General features: G+C 46.0%; 1 protein-coding gene across 1 annotated transcript; it reads right to left on the bottom strand.

Moving 5' to 3' along the window:
* Window positions 1-636: 636 nt before the first annotated feature.
* Window positions 637-3,699, bottom strand: LOC102565396 (protein shisa-1). Its single transcript, XM_006270109.4, has 2 exons — window positions 3,261-3,699; window positions 637-1,271 (listed from the first exon to the last, which is right to left on the bottom strand). The coding sequence occupies exons 1-2, from the start codon at window positions 3,526-3,528 to the stop codon at window positions 793-795; spliced, it is 747 nt and encodes a 248-aa protein (XP_006270171.3). The 5' UTR covers window positions 3,529-3,699; the 3' UTR covers window positions 637-792.
* Between the last annotated feature and the right edge of the window lie 13,368 nt (window positions 3,700-17,067).

The following is a 17,067-nucleotide window of genomic DNA, read 5'->3' on the forward strand; positions in this document are numbered from 1 at the left end:
AAAGAAAAACAAAAAATATATAGTAAAATTAAAGGGGTGGGGAGCCACCTCCCCTTCCTCTAATAATTTTTTGTTATAAAATAGGCTTGTTTTGCAACGTCCTGTCTAAGAACCCCTGACACAAGTGCAATTCATCTTCAGTGGACAGTATCAGATTAAAATGACTTGTAGAAAATGCCTTCTCCAATTACTGGAGTTGTTAAAAATTAATGCAAAGTTACTCCCATTAAGGTGGCAGAATGGCCATGGCATTTGGTAGGCAACAGAGCCCTTTAAGCAGTTGGCTCAAACTCAGCCTAGATTAGTGACTGAACAAGCATTTCACCACCCGCTTGGTATTTTCTGGCCTGTGTATGTGAAGGACCATAGAATCTTACTCCACTTTCCCCACTGACAGGTGTCGTATCCACAACTAAAGTCTCCACCAGGATTAGACCTGCTCTGCCAAGAAATGAAGGAGCCAGAAAGAGCATCTGAACTCTAAGCAAGATCCCTCAAGGGGAGGGCAGAGTCACATTGGATGATGCTTGCACTGCCATTGCTTTAGTTGAAATTCTTGTCAAAACAAAGAATGGGTACAGAATCGGGTGCCTTTTCAACAGCACTGCAAGTCACAGAGGTTAAAACACTAAGCAATTAAAAAGGTCACATTACTTTTAATTTAGTTTAAAAAGCCAGGAATCATTTCATGCATGCTAATGCTTTAAAAAGGTGTGCTTTCAGTTACTTTGTCCTTGAAGCACCTGCGGGTGTGCAGCATGGAGCACTATTTTACAGTTACAGGTAGTTTTCTTAGATGTAGACTCCTGAACACATCCTTCCGTCATCATGCATTGCACTTAGGGAGTAAGAGTTAGAAATCTGGCCATGAACTGTTCTGCTAAGGAAAGGAGTGGGTGTCATGACTGCAGCGTGATCAGTTGGTATTCCATAATTAATACATGGGGCCTGCAGGAGTCCACTGGTTGATGGAGGTGGCAAGAACTGGGAGCATCCTATGACAGGAAAAGGTGGAGCCATACTCATGCAGATATTGTTGGTCTGAGTATGACCACCCAAGGAAACTCTGGTGGCAGAACTAGAGCTAGAACTGGAGAGCCGAGAAGGAGGATCAGCTTCTAGCAGCCGACTCTGGATTGGTGCAGACCCATTTTGCTGCTCCTCATCTTGTGATTTCAAACACCTGCAGCAGCAAAGTCCAATAAGGATTCCAATGACGATGAAAGCCACAAATACAGATCCAACAAGGAGGAAAGGCAAGTACATGGGCACTAGAAAATTGAGAAGAGGTTGATTAATTTTTTATATATAAAAAGCATCTCCCATTTAGAGGTATTTTCACCTCTCATGCCCCCCAAATGCCTGAATTTTGTTTTTATAACATTTCAATTCAATTTTACAGCATCCCACAAGGAGAGAGCCATAGTATTTTGCATATATCACCAGAAGCTCTGAACCCTTTAATACTCCAAAAAGATCAGCAAGACCCCAGATAGAGTAAAGCCATTGCTTGTGTTCTTGCTGGCAAGAGCTCAAAATACAGAGTCAGATACTCCACTAGCTTTCCATATTCAATCTATTGTTATACCGGTGTAAATAGGCATTCTAAGCTTAGGAGACTTGTATTTTCAGTTTAATTATTGATACAAGGCATAAAAAGGTGAAGAATGAAGCCTGTTCAGTTTAGGAAAAGAGACACTTGAGGAGAAACCCGAGAAGGATTTCCAAAATAAAGCGGTGAAGAGCGAATAGGGATTTATTAAAACAAGGTTCTTTGGGTAAATCTGATATCTTTTATTAAACCAACTCAAAGAATTGGAAAAGTTCTTCTTAGCAAGCTTCCCCCCCCCCACGAGACAAGAACTATGGGTCACAAAATGAAACTAGTAGGTAGTAAGTTTAACAACAAGGAAGTTTTTTCACACTGTGTGTGAAAGCTGACAGTTTACTCAGATTCAAAGAGGGATTGGACAAATTCTTGGAGGAAAGGGGCATCAGTTGCTATTGAACACTGGAGCTAGGGATACTGCCTCTGAATCAGAACTTAACCTTAAATATTGGAGACTGCAAGTGAGAGAGAAACAGTGGAAAAGACCCTAGTCATGCCTTGATCAATCTCCCTTTCAGCATCCACTCTGTACCACTGTGTGACACGGGTACTGGGCACGATGGAACCTGTGGTTGGACCCAGTAAATGGCAGTTCTTATGTTTCAACTAATTTGCTGTGCATGATTCATGAATACTAGGTAAAGCTTCCCTATGCAATTTGTGTGTCCAAGATTTTTCTTACAAACCAGAGTCATCATTAAAGACCAGAAGTCCACAAACCTCAACCGCATTAGCAGTCAAGAGGCTAGCTGCACGTACACCACAGCACCTTGTCACACAAAATTAACACTGTTGCTCAGTTGCTTTTCAATGCTATGTGGATGCCTTGCATGTACATGAAAAGCTCCAAAACCTAAGCAAAAAAGAGCACCAAGTGAAGCTCTAACACTTTGGTTTCCACTTGGCATCAGCTATCTGCATAGGGCTGCCAGCATAAGTAAATCCTTATGGAGAGACCTTAGTCCAAGGCAGCCTAGTTGTTTCTGGCCATGAACTGTTCCATTAAGGAAAACAGCCCTGCTAATGGATCAGTCCTGCTAATGGATTTCTCACTTCCCTCTCCAGCAGGCAGTACCACAAGGGTTGTCCACACTCAGAAGTGGTTTCTGCTTTGTTGGGAGCAAATCTAAAGTACAGTTATTCTGGATCAACTAACCATGCCCTGGCGGGTTAACCTAATAGGGCTGAGGCAGTCTCATGCCAGAGAGGGTATGTCCACACAGCTAAATCAGAACTAATTCCATGAACAGACGGGCCTGCAATTTAGCCCAGTGTCTGGGCAGCTTTCTTCCCACGGCACTCTACACTCAACAAGGGAACAAGGTTTGTTTTAGATCGGTGGGACTGCAAAGATGCCTCCTTGCTCCCTAGCTTTAGATGATTTCCCTTCAATTACAGTTAAATGAAGTCTTCTGGGGCACAGGAGTGAGGAGAGGGAGTCTGTGACTATTAGAAACAGCCTAAGTTGACCAGCTTTGAAAGTGAGGAAAGGGAAAGAAGGTCATGAGATGCAGAGGAAGGCAAGCGCTGCTTAGGTAGCACCTGCAACTATAGAGGGAGGGCTTAGGGGTAGTGGATCAGACTCCTTATAAACAGCACAAGCCAGAAATCCACCCTGATCTGCTCATCCATCCCCATACAGGTCCCTTACCTGATGGAGGCATAGGACTGCTCTGTTCGTGGTCATTAGGACACAAGCCTTGGTCCAGTCGAGCCTCTCTAGATGAGCAGCAGTAGCGCAGGCTGCAGGTGCCACAGCACAGGGTAGCCTGTGGGATGTCATAGCGCTCTGGACACTGGAAACCCTTGTGCCAGAGCTGTGAGCTATCTACCCAGCCATGGCAATACTCCCCATCCTGGCCAGAGGCCCCCCAGAGGATGATCAGCAGTACCAGGACACACAGCAGCCCCCTCTCCATAGCACAGGATTCCTTCCTTAAGACTGCCCCCAACTGTAGTATCCAAAAGAAAAGAAAAAACTCAAGTCATCCCCAGCTCTGCAAGTCTGCCTACCTCTTAAGTGATCTGTAACCAGAAACCTCCCTGGATCCCAGCTGATTTATCTCCTGTCCAATGACCTGCCTCCAGTTCCCTCTCCCCCACCCCCAATAAACAAACAAGGATCCACTCAATTTGAAACCACCGAAAATCCCCCTCCCCCTTTCCCCATCCTTAATTCCATCAGGAAAGAGTCACTGGTTCTTGCTGGGGATGGCACATCTCACACCCTGGATTAGGTACTGTCACTGACAAGGGCATAGTTAGCAGACACTTAAGTGTGTGGGATACAGAAAGCCCAGAACTAGCTGATTCCACAGATCCAGCCCCTCAGGGGCCTGCAGATGAGCTGAGGTGTCAGAGGTGAGAAGCTGGGGAGTGAGGAAAAACAATAGGCTATGACAAGTAAGAAATTAAATTTCACAAGCAGAGAGGAAGCACATGGACCTTCAGTTTCCAGAGGGCTCTTTAGTGTAATTGGTACAAATTGCTAAGGGGCAGGCATACAACACCATGGAAGATCAGCCACTAGTTGCCTTGATTACTGTAGATAATCAACTATGTAAATACACAGAACAGGATTTGAGTGTAAAAGATGCATTTTGAAAACACCAAGCAAGGCTGTTTTCTGTGTTTAGCTGAAGGCTGTAACTTGCAAAGAATTGTACCTCATAAAGCACAGTGCAATCAAATTCAAATGTATGTTTCTGGGAACAAGATGCCTATTTTAAGAAGCTGTAGGCTGCATCTACATAGGAAAAAAACCCTCCTGTGTTGCCAAGACCCCATTATAAAACAGGAATGCTGACACCAGTCAAGCTTGGGTTGTAAATAGAAGCAGACTATGCCTTGTCTGTAACCTTGCCTTTATTAGAGATTTGACTGCCTCTGGAGCCATCCTGATGCAGCTGCACCAGGTCAAGCCTGTTATAGTGTAGGTCTCAGGTGCAAAGCCCCTGTGTTTGGTTACCTGTCACCTGCAGTTACACTGGTGGCTAAGTACTCACTACAGATGATCTTTATGTTCCTGAATTGTGTTTAAGTCATGCAAAATGACTCAGTTGTGCAAATTCTCAAGGACAGGCCTAACTTCCTCAGGCATAGGTGAGCCAGGAACTAGACAGAGCAAAAAACCTGAGTGTTTGCAGTTCCCGTTGATGCCTTTAGAAGTTGTTTTGGTACAAATCACATTTAAAAATCAGGCCCATGAAATATTCACACCCATATCATGACTATTTGCAGCAGTGTTTGTTTTTTTTTGTGCAAAAATATTTATTTTTATGTATATAAATGTGTGTGTGTGTGTGTGTGTAACTCCTACATGGCCTGGCAGCTGTCAGCAGGTAGTGGGTCCACGGGCAATACAATATCTCGTCCTTACTACCGCCTTCATTTTACAGTGGTTCATCAGGCTTGCTGGGGCATCATCCTGCAGCTCAAATTTGTTTTGGAAATGCTCCAAGATCCGGTAGAACCACAGCAATTCCATGGTCCATGGACTCAATTTGGTTGTCATGTACACCTGCCATTGGTGCAGCACGTGTCCTCCAAAATACTTTACAAAGCAGGCTGTTTTGGATTCTTCCCATTGCCAATTTGCAGATCTGGCTCATGTACTTGGCCCCGAGGAACTGTAGGGCCTCTGGCCTTCTTCTGCCTCCAGACTTTTTTGCTTTATACTGTGTGGTCCTTGCCACCTTCTTCCATCTGTAGCCCCAAAAGAAAAGTGTCGCAGGGCACTAATGTGCCCTGCTCCTAGAAGAGCAGAAACTACCAGGGGAGAGAGCCCAGACAAAGAGACAGAAGCCCAGGTGCAGGTTACCAGGGCAACAAGCCAGAGAGCAAATTAGCCTGCACCTGCATGTGGTCAGCTGACCAGAAGGGGCGGGGCCCTGGGCCCCTATAAACCCCAGGCTGGAGCTAGGGAGGGCAGTTCCCTACTGGTAGCTAGAGGGGGAAGAGCTTTCAAGGGGGGAAAAGTGCCTAGTGATGTAGGAACGGCCTGATATGTTGCACCTGGGGCTAATGGAGCTCCATGAGCTCGGCAGGTACCCTTGCCTCCTAGACACTTAGTGCCGAGGACTGAGTTAGATGCTTTTAAAAGGGCAGAGCATACCCTGGTCTTGTGTGTTATGTTATAGCCCAGGGGCTTGTTTTGTTTGTTGTTTCATAACCACTAATGGTTTGGGTGAAGCTATTTGGGGAAGGAAGAGGCCTCATTGGAGGCCCAATGCAGTGTGGGGACCCTGGTGCTAGTGAGGACGTGGCATTTGGGTGCACAGACCCTGGTGCTGGTGAGGGCACAGGGACAGGGCTGTGGAGAGCCCAGAGAGGACAAGAGGGCCAAATCACGTTGGGGCCTAGATGAGACAATGTCAATGCCATCTGCAAGACTTGGGGCATGGTAAAGGAGTGGCTGGAGCCATGGTAAAAGTGCATATAGCCCATAAGGCTGGGGTGTCCCTGGGACATCTATTTTGAAGTGGGACCCACAAGGGGTCTGGGAGCCAGGGGGTTCAAGGAAGTCCATCAGGACTGTGCTCAAGTAAGCTTAAAGGCAGCCCCTTTACTCATTACAATGACATCAAGATGTGGTGGGTGAGAATAGAGTGCCCAGCGGGCTCTATTGGCACAGTCAAGGGAGCCCTAGGGGTACCACGGACATCCTTGAGGATCCCATCCTGTGACAAAAAGGCATGTGACTCTGTATCCTATGGATGACCTGCTCTGAGAGGTCCGGGGGGAAGCCCAGTATGGTGTACAGAAGCACTGGTAGCAAAACCATTCTCATGAGTGCCATGTGCCCCCCATTGACAGGTGGTGCTTGTGCCACAAGTGCCTCAGTCCCAGCCTCTGTTTGACTGCAGCCTCAGTCTTTTCCCATGTTCTTTGTTCAGTCAGCTCTGGGTCAAACTCTACCGTGAGGATCCTTAGCCCCTCCTGGGGGTCGGAGACACCCAGGGCCAACAGGTCCCTGAGTTCACCCAGTACCAGGCAGGTGCTTTTGCTCACATTAAGCTTGGCTTCTGCCCCCACTCTGTATACGTGGGTGTGTTTGTAACGCTCTTTCGGTCAGTCCCTGCGTAGAATATTGAGGTCATCCATGTAGGCTAGAAGCCTCGTCTCTTCCTGGTTGCTCCTGGGGATCAGAACTGTGCTGATTCCCAGGGTCCTATCGGAGCTGCTGGGCTACCAATTCTATCACATGCATGAAAAGAATCGGAGAGTGGGCAGTCTGGCTGGATGCCCAACTCCACCATGGTCGGGCAGGTTAGGAACCTGTTTACAAGCACCTTGCTGCTCACATCAGTGTACAGCATCTTTATCCAGTTGACAAAGGTCAGGGAGACCCCCATCCACTTCAGTATTTTGGAAAGGAACAGGTAGGATGCTCAGTCACAGGCCTTTTCTAGGTCAAGGTTCAGCATGGATGTAGTGATCCATGTAACTGCAATATTCATGAATGCCCACAAAAGCCTGCTCCCATTCAATTTAATGGAAGCTTTGCCACTAATTGTAGTGTGAGCAGGACTGAATCCAGTGATGCAGACTCAGAAACACAGCACAGAATTATCTCTCCTAGGATTTCTCTTGCTATATTATTACACAAACAGCATGCACATTTATGCTTTATTAATGATTTCATAGGTTTGGTTGAGTCATATTTCCAGTCTGCCAAAGACTTCAGCTGTCATCACCTTTGGCAGTCGGTTACTTTTCATGCATCACTTTTTAATTGGCCCTTTGGCAAACATGTTTATAGAGATCCCTACTCACAGAAATGTTACACTGAAAGCTAAGCAGAGATTTCATTTAACTAGCAACCTTTCCAAATGCTGCTCAGTGAACTGAAATGCACATTCTGCCCTGCTGGATCTTAGTTCTGCAAAAGCCAGGCTGACACATTTGCATAGGACCTGATCCTGAAAAGTTATGAGTACTGCTTACAAGGTACTCAGCACCCCAGATCCCTGTGAAATGGGAATTTGGGGAGGGCAGCATGTTTGCAGTATTGTGCCCATAAACTACTGGGATGGTGCTTTCTATACTGTCTAGTCAAAAGGTGTCAAATTTACTATATGGCAAATTCTGCTTTTTGTTACAGATATTCAATTCCAGCGGCATTAAACCAAACTAACTGCTCTCTTTCTTATTAGTTGTTAATAATAAAGTAAACCCTGAGAGGTTCAGAGCAGTTGCTTGGCTCTGTCATAATAAAATACACTTCAATAATAATTATATACATAATCCTCCCATTTCTAATTTAAAAGAATATTGGTGTCACTGAAAACTCAGGTAGTCTAGGAAATGCATAATTTATTTATTTTACTGTTGAAAATTAAGGTTGCCTTTGTGGCCTTAATTCTTTCCACTGATGCATATTTACTATGACAGTTTGTGGTGACATAGTGATGTGTTTTTTCTCCAGGGGACCTGCCTTTATTTAGCATAGAGAATAAAAAAGTGATTCTGAACCAGCGTACCTTGAATTCCTTTCAAGGATGCCATGGGGTGCTATGCAATGTTAGGACTGTTGACTACACAAACATGATTCACAAAATAAACCTAGAGATTTCAAGTAGGAATCCATGGTGTTTAAAACATTCAGACCTGTTGTGGTCTTTCTGAGTTTTTTGGAAAAATGGGAGAGAACTAACAGCTGACATTTTCCAAGGAATGCCTTGATTCTAGAAAGGCTAAAAACCACTGGGATAAAAAGGCATGAAGATCCTGGACATTTTTCATACATTTTAGGCATTGTCCTGGTGTCCTGATCCACAGTCTCCCCTTCTCACACAATTATGATGGTTGTCTATCTGGCAGCTGCATTTTGCTCCTGAAATGGTTGTATTTTGGTTGTAGATAAAAAGCACTACATGGATCGAGTGACTGATGGTTGCAAATGGCTACAGAAATGTTGAATAAGTTTCCGTTCTCATTCCTTAAATTCAGGTGCTCTCACCTTTCTGAATCTTTCACTTTCAAAGTTGAATTTTTTTCTGACTTCATCTGTGCCCATTTCAGGGGAAAGTTTGAACAAAAGTGATCCTGCCTTTTTTTGCAAGAAGGGAGAGTAAAAATGATTGCATGTTATTAACAGTGACAAATAATCTTGTTACATATACAAAGCATCCCGACAGCCAAAACAACTTGGGCTTTGAATTTGGAAGTTACCATGGAAATACCCTTAGAGAAAACTATTCTTTGACAGAAGAGCTGCTCCTCTTGACTAGGGAAATAGTACTTTTTCTCCAGTTAATGTTATGTGGGCACCAAGTTGATTAAAAATGGCTGTTATAATAAGCAAAGTGTAAGAATTTCCTCATTTGCAGCCATCCTGACTCCCTTGTGCTAACAGTTCTTTGGTGTCAATCATAATCTTTCCTTGGGTTTAAAGTTTGACATTAGTAGCAGATTTCAGGCATTTTTTTCTTCAGTCCCAACTACACGCTCTGTTCAGCACAAGAGAAAGACACAGTCCCAACTCCTAGAAGTATACAGTCTAGTGTTTTAATCCTGAGCACTTTTTGCAAAATTCTGAAAGCCCTGAAGTCAATGAGAGGGGAGGATACTCAGGATTGGGCTTACAGTATCAGGCCCTAAATAAACACAGAGTAAATCATTAGATAACATTCTTATCATCTGTCCAACAGCACCAAAAAATAAAATAAAATAAATAAAACTTTGACAAAATGCCCCTAATCCCCTTGAGAACAGTCTTGCTAATTCCTGTTCAAAGACTTTGGGAAATGGCTTTCATACCTTACAGTCATTTTGCTCTTTTACATTTCACCAGTGCAATTATTGAGTAAATGTTGCTCTTGAGAAATTATGCAAATATTTCAAGATAGGTACCCAGGCATGTGCAGTACTGTGTATCTGCACATCCATGATTCAAGGGTGTAGATTGTAGCCATGTTGATCTACGGACATAGGCAGACAAGGTTCTTTGGGTAAATCCGATATCTTTTATCAGACCAATTCAAACAGTTGGGAAAATTCTTCTTAGCAAGTGTTTGGGCACAAACGCCCTTCGTCGGGCTGAAGAAATATCTGTAGATGGTCTGTGCTGTTCCTGGATGGAGTGGTAAACCAGCCAGAGGCCAGTTCTTGCATACGTAGTGGCCTCTGGCTGCTTTGACAGACCAGTAGAATGAAGGTTTCTGCTCAGTCACAAGACACTGTTGAAACTGTGCAAGGTTCTACCTTGGTGATTTTCCATTATGTCTTAATTCATGTAATAGGACAAGCCCAGGAAACGAGGGACAGGTTTAGAGCCCTGGTTTAGTTACTGGGATCAGCAGGAACTCGAACACAATGGGGCAATGGGAGGTAAATGGGTATTAGAAGAGAGTAAAGGGGCAGGGAAACTGGAACTATCTGGGCAGGGAGATTGGGAGTTGGGGTTGGGGTTGGGGCAGAAATCAGGTAAGAGTGGGGACTGGAGCTTTGTGGGGTGATAACTAAGACTAGATGAAGAGTCCTGGGGAGGAAGATAGAGAGTGAAAGCAGAGGGAAGCCAGGAAACAAAAGGTTTATTTGCACTTCATAAAGAGAAACTGGGTAAATTAACCTACACTGAGCTCCATGCTCCTGTAGACCAGTGGTGCCAAACCTTTATGCCCAGTGGGCCAGATGGGCAGCGCCTGGTCTGTCTGTGGGCTGGATCTGGCCAATGGTCCTGATCTGGAGTCAAGGGCATGTGTGGAGGGGTCTCTTCTAGCCACATGTGGGAAGGAGGCATGGCCTGGCACTAACCCAGCCCTGTGGGGGTGGCGAGAGGAGGGAGTGTAGCCTGGCTCCTGCTTGGTCCCACTGTAGGTACTGGGAGGGAAATGGGGGGAAGACAGGGAGCTCCAAGTGACAGATTGAGACTGGTTGCTTAAGGCAGGGGTTCCCAGCCTGGTTGCTTAAGGCAGGGGGTCCCAACTGCCAGTCACCCTGCAGTATGCAGTCTGCACCCTGCCAGACCAGCCATGCACGATGGTTCTGGGGCCATTCTGGATGGCACCCACAGACTGGCGTCATGCACTGGAGCACAAAGCTGGTCTGGCACAGGGACCTCATGCAGCACATGTCCTATTTTGGCATTGTGCACAGCTCTGTACTGGGGCTGGTGCATGTTGCACACAGTGCATAGCGCTAGCCCAGTACATGGGCTGCATGAGGTGCCTGCACTAGACTGGCCCTTTGTGCTGGCTCCTGGCCATGCAGCTGGTCTGTAGGCCCAGTCCAGCCTGCAGACCAGCCCTGCACCTTTCATCTAGCTGGCAAGGCCAGATGAGTTTGACACCCCCGATGCAAGGGAAAGGGATCAGAGTGGCACTCAGGGAGGGTGCAGTGTTAATTTGTGGCATGCCTGGCAAAAAGGTTGGCATGGCCTCCACTGTCCAAGCCCATATTGCCAGTTATCTACATACAGCCAGGGCATCGGGGCACAAGCTCTGGAGCCATAGCAAGACACCTGAACTGTTGTGCCATGTCTTCCCCTCCCCTGCACCTCTCTGCTCATCTACACTAATGGAATTTGGGGGATTGGAGCCACTCCTGACCTACAGTTGTGGTCATTTCGACATCATAAAATGCTTGAGGAGAGGTGGGGTATTAAAGAGCACATCCTTTAGCTCAGAGATTGCTTATTAATAATAATGATGTCACTGCTTTTTACATTATAATTCACCGGAGGGGAGGATGCTGGAAAACAAACAGTAGCAGCATAATCTAAGGCCCAGGAGGCCCATCTGAGGAGGTGATGGGTGGCTATACACCTCTCTCCACAGATCATTAGCGGAGGTTGATTAGTGAAGGGGCGTCATTGTCAGACCAGGAGGCATGCTGCGGAGGGTTATTTGGCAGAACCTGAGCACTGCCAGGATAATAAAGAAACCACAGGAGAAGCTCATAATTGTTTCCTTGTTCACTGTAATGGAGGAGAGGAGGAGGCTGTGTGAGCGCTGAAGAATCTGATCCTCCCTGCCCCCAGCCCCACACTCCCCGGATATGGTAGCAAGATATTCTCACACTAAAAAAGATAATATCCCTCTGTAAAATACCAACCTGCCTGACTGAGTTAATTTTGCTAATGCTTGGGGGGAAGGCAGATCAGCAAATGAACAGTGCTCACGTCTACCACTGCGGCTCCTGGATATGCAGCAAGGCAAGAAGAGACAAAGAAAGTTATTAGACTGGAGAAGGGAAGGGAAGTATATGGAAACAGGGCACCATCCCCTGCTTGTTTTTTGCTCAGCAGTGTTTATTGCTTCTCCAAAGCCTTCTGGCTAACCTCTGTGCTGAGTATCACAGTGAGCAGCCTCCTGCTGGCGCTTTGCTGCATTTCGTCAATAGGATGGGTTAGCAATGCTAGAGCAGGGCCGTATTTGAATGCATAGGATTGCAAGGCCCCAGCTTGATGTCTTGGAGAAACCCTGGGTTTGGAATTCACTACAGCGACCACTGGGTTTTAGTTGGGTAGTTGTGATCAGTTACCTGCCGTGAGCTACAAAGGAACATGATAAAACCCCTGCTTCTTTAGAAATGTATGTTGAACTAAGCTAAAAAGGGAGGTGCCAGCAGGGTAAGTCATGTTTGTAGAGATACAGCTGTGTGCCTGATTTGCACACATGGTTGCATACATGTGCATAATTGAAAACATGCATGGCCAAACACCAGTGATACGACTTGTGGCTAGAGAACCTGAGACATTTTTTTAAACCTCCCATCCCAAAGCTGATGCCTTAATGGCAAAAAATGTGAATCTGACAATGACCATTTCAAAGTCCATCCCCTTCTCGCCAGGGTAGTAAGCCATGGGCCTCTCTCCCTAGCTTGAAAACAAAGTCTGTATTGAGGCCTTTTATCAGGGTACTAAACTGATTGCAGCAACAGCTTTCAGCAAATCCCAAATAACACGGTTCAGTATAAATCCTATAGCTATTTTTTCCCTTGACCCAAGGGTGAGATGCCAGGGTCTCCTTGTTTCTGGTACCTCTTCCTCAGTCTGCCTACAGGTTAAATGCCACAAGACCTAACTTGCTTTCTGCAAACCTCTGTACCTCAATTGAACCCGCTCAGTCTCTCTAGAAATCCAGTGTTCGCTAGGCTGTCAGCTGACCTCTTCCCAGTTGTTTAATCACCTCTTCTACCAAATCCCAACTCCTGTTCTTAAATGGGCTCCCCATCAGGACAAGACTGGCTGTTCATATACCATGGGCTAATTTTCAAGGCAGATGAGCACTGTAACTTCAGTTGGCAGCAGTGAGAGCCACAGGTACTCAGCACCTCAGCAGTTTAGGCCCAACATGTAGAGACATAATCCTGTCACAGTGTTGATTTTTAAAGTCTAACACCATGAAGTGAACTCAAACTTTCACTTCAAACTCAGATCAAAATATTTTTGGAGATTAGAAAGTTTGCTTACATTTTTTTGGTTGTTTTAAGCATTTCTGTAAATCACAACACTTCTGAGGTCATGGTGACATTAGAAGCAAGAAGCACTGGAAATCTAACAAGGCATCTTGTTCTGTTTAAAACTCTGCATTGGACAAGCAGTTGATCCCCTGGGTCCTTATTATACAGCATCAGAGTTTGCCTGGCACTTTGCAGGTGAATATAAAAGACTGTTTTGAGGAACCTAAAAGCTACATTTGGATTACAGCGGTCTCTTGTTAATCATTAACATGCCAATTTGAGGAAACATGTCTCACATGCCTAGTTCAAGATCTTGGAAGATACTGGAACTCATAAGAACACAACTGTCAAATGATTAGAAAATATGTCCAAAAGGAACGTCTGTGAAGCTGTGGAATAATAATTAATTTTGTTGTATACCCAAGGCTCCCAGCAGCTCTAGGTGAGGACCACAACACCAGCGTACTGGGTGCTATTAGACACAGAGCCAGAAAGCTGATACTGCTCCAAATTGCTTATTAACTGAATGTGAGACAAGGGACCACAGATGGACACAAAGAAGGAGTGCAAGGAAATAATGAGAAACTCACAGGCAGACCGATAGGCTGTGCTCTGAGCATACCAACAACCTAGCTAGTAATCACTCTTCTGTACACATCATGGCGGAGGAGGGGTTTGGCAGGTTCATGGATGGTCACAGGGAGCTCTTCCCATTCATGAGGAGCATCTTAAGGCAAACCAGAAAGGTTTAACAAGGGGGCAATGGAAGTGGCATCCTGGACTGACTGGAGGCAGGAGTTAGCATTTTGATAGTGAATGCAAGATGGTAGCTAGGGTATAGCAGGCCATGACAGGTGCTGAAAGTGTGTGAAGTGACAGAGCAGGGCTGATCAACTTGGCAGCCAGCTGCCACATATGTTGCTGTCATGCAGCCCCCAGGCCATACACTGCACAGGCCACAGGCTGTGGGGCAGCTTCACCACTCCCCACCAGTGGCATGTGCCCCTCCTCCCACATGCAAGTTCCCAGTGGCATGTAGCCCCAGCTGTGCAGGTGACACCAGTAGTGCATGGCACTCCAGTCCTCCCCTGCCAGGTGACAGCAAGAGGGGCAGCTGGCCATAGAGGAGAGTGAGCCACTGGAGGGATGAAGAGGTGATATGATCAAAGCGATAGGGTCAGGGAAGTGCCCTCACAGCAATGTTCTGAATGGAAGCACTGTGGCAAGATTGCATTTGTTGAGGGCAGAGAAAAAGGTGTTGCAGTAATCAAGGCACAATGAGATACTGGATGCATTTCCCCCAAAAAGAGTGGTGGAAGGCCTGTCACTTGTGGCACTGCAGACAGTGAAGAAAAACATAAGGAAATGTGGGGACCAGCCCTGCAGTGCTGCATGGGGAGATAACGCTGGGATAAGCTCAAGACCCTTCCAATATATCTTCCATTTCAGGCAAGGTTCTTTGAGTAGACGCGATATCTTTCATTAAATTAACTGAGTAGTTGGAAAAAAGTCCTTAGCAAGCTTTGGGGTGCAGTCACCCTTCTTCAGGCATAGGGAGTCTCTGCTGTTCTGAGACTCCAAGGAATAGAAGAAACTACAAGTGTAGCAGGATGTCAGTGAGAATGTAAATTAGGAGGACAAAAGGTAAAGCAGGGAAGGGAGGTGGAGAAAGGGTGGGGGGGATAGCCAAAGGTGAGTAAGGGATGTATGTGGTAGCCATGTTGGTCTGAGACAAAAATAAATGCAAAAATCTGGAACTCTTGGTTCCAAAATGATACTTTTTATTAGACCAGCTGAGAAATTGCAAAAAAATATCTTTTTCTGCAAGCTTTTGGAGACTCTACTAGTAATTCAAGGTAGAAAAGAGGCTGTATGTGAATAAGGAAATGGATGGAAATTAGGAAAAGGAGGGAAAGGGGAAAGAAAAGTATAAAAGGTGAAGTCTGGCAGATACCTGGTGAATCAGACCTTAGGCTGGTTGTAATGTGTCATAAATCCAAAGTCTATATTGAGTCCATGATTTTTTGTATCTAGTAGATTTATGAAGTGAAATTCGTAAATTTGCCTTCCATTAGGCTAAGGAATGAGGTGAAGCAAATGAGATCCACAGCTTCTGGGTCATATTTACCCTCAGAGAAAGGGGAGCAGCCCTTTACTTTACACCTAGTCTGAGTTTAAAAGCCAGACAAGACTTCAAAGTAAAAAAGGCTCAATGCCTTTAAACTATCAGGGTTAGGTTACCACATTTCCAGTTTCAACAAAGAGGACACGGGTGGGGGGGGGGGACTGGGATGATGGGGATATGCCAGTGATATACCAGTGATGGCAGTGATATGCCAGTGCCCTGCCCTTGACTCCCAAGCCACAGGACCCCCAGTCCTGCTGCTGCCCTTCAGTCCTGATCCACAGTACTGCACCCCCCAGGCCATACTGATGCCCCTCACTCTTGACCTGCAGCCCCCTGGCACTGCCTGTGCCCCATGGTCCCAATCTACAGTCCCCCGCCCCCCAGGTGCCCCTCACTCCCAAGCCACAGCCTCTCTGCCCCAACCTGCCGGTGCCCCTCATGCCCGATCCAGAGCCCCATGCTCCCCTCAGCCCTGCAGCATTTCCTGGCTGCCCTGCCCCTGCAAGTAAGAGCAAAGGCAGCCCCAGTGCTGCCAGGCAGGCCATGCAACTCCCTGCTGCCCCCAAAGGGTTTGCCCCACCCCTGACTCCCTTCCCAGCATCCAGACAGCTTCCCCTGTGCTGGAAGGTACCTGCCCCCCTCACACACCCATCCCCCCACCCTCCCCACACACATCCTGGACAGTCCTCAAGCCCTGGCCCTCCAGCCCCCACACCCCATACACTTACCTGCATTCAGCTGCCAGGGCTGCTCCCACCGCCCTGCCTAGCTGCATGTTGGCCATATATGTTCATGTGTGCATGTGCAGATGCACATGGTACCCCCTGCCTCCAATTGCCCTCTCCCCACTCTCCCCAGCCTCAAGCAGCTCCTTGCTAGGGCAAGCCAGGAAATGCTAGGAAAAATATCAATGCTGAGCAGAGCAAAATCCCGGACATTTGTAGATATTTAAAAAATTGCCTGGATGGAGATAGGAAGACCCAAAAAGAAGACATGTCTGGTTAAACCCAGATGTATGGTAACCCTAATCAGGGTGGCTGAGTGCTTTCCAAAGAAAAGGATTACGGTAATGACCCAGCATTGCTGGCCTGGACAGCTTTGCTTATGGATATTGCAGTGAGTTTAGGGGATTGAACAGAATGGTGATATAGGAGATGTGAGTTGCAAATGTCATTCTATTTTTCGGTTTGAGTCTTCATAGTGCTTTCTGTTTACTGCCTGTTTCTTGAAATGACTTTGATGTCTCATGTGATCTTCTCTCTTGACATGTTCTTACACACTGTAGACACAAGTTGTGTTCTCCTTGGCAGTTCTGCAATTGCTCTGAAACTCTCATGTTGGAGAAAAACTTTCTATGCCAATCAGTCACTTATCACTGTTCTGAATTTATGGTCACTCATATGCTCCCTGTGGAGTTTTGGATCTCCACTGGCTTGTGTTTTTGGAACCATTTGTCACAATCCATCATTTTAATTCCTTTCTAGGATGGCACTGATAAGATATGGCACAGCCTACTGTCAAACCTGCTTCGACTACTGTGGGTCCCTTAATTGGCAATGTAGGAAACCATAGAGCCCTACAGTGAGAGGGATTCAGGGTATATTGCCAGGAATACAGGCTGTAGAGCCTTATACCTATAGGTTGCTTGTTCAGATGTGACTCAGAATTACTCGTGATCAAAATCAGCTATGCTAAAAGAAGCTCACTTATTTCATTTATGAGATACAGTTCTGGCATATGGGTTTAGATAAAAGCAGAACGCCATGGGGCATAAAGCCACAGGAGCAGGAAAAGGGCTGTGTCCACACTATTTTTAATTTTTTCCTGGTACAATACCACTGAAGTGACACATGGGATGAACTTGGCCCAAACTGCCTACAGATTTTGACAAAACCTGCATGAACCCAAATCGATGTGTTCTGTA

The sequence above is a fragment of the Alligator mississippiensis genome, chromosome 8 (assembly GCF_030867095.1).
Source record: "Alligator mississippiensis isolate rAllMis1 chromosome 8, rAllMis1, whole genome shotgun sequence".
NCBI lineage: Eukaryota > Metazoa > Chordata > Crocodylia > Alligatoridae > Alligator > Alligator mississippiensis.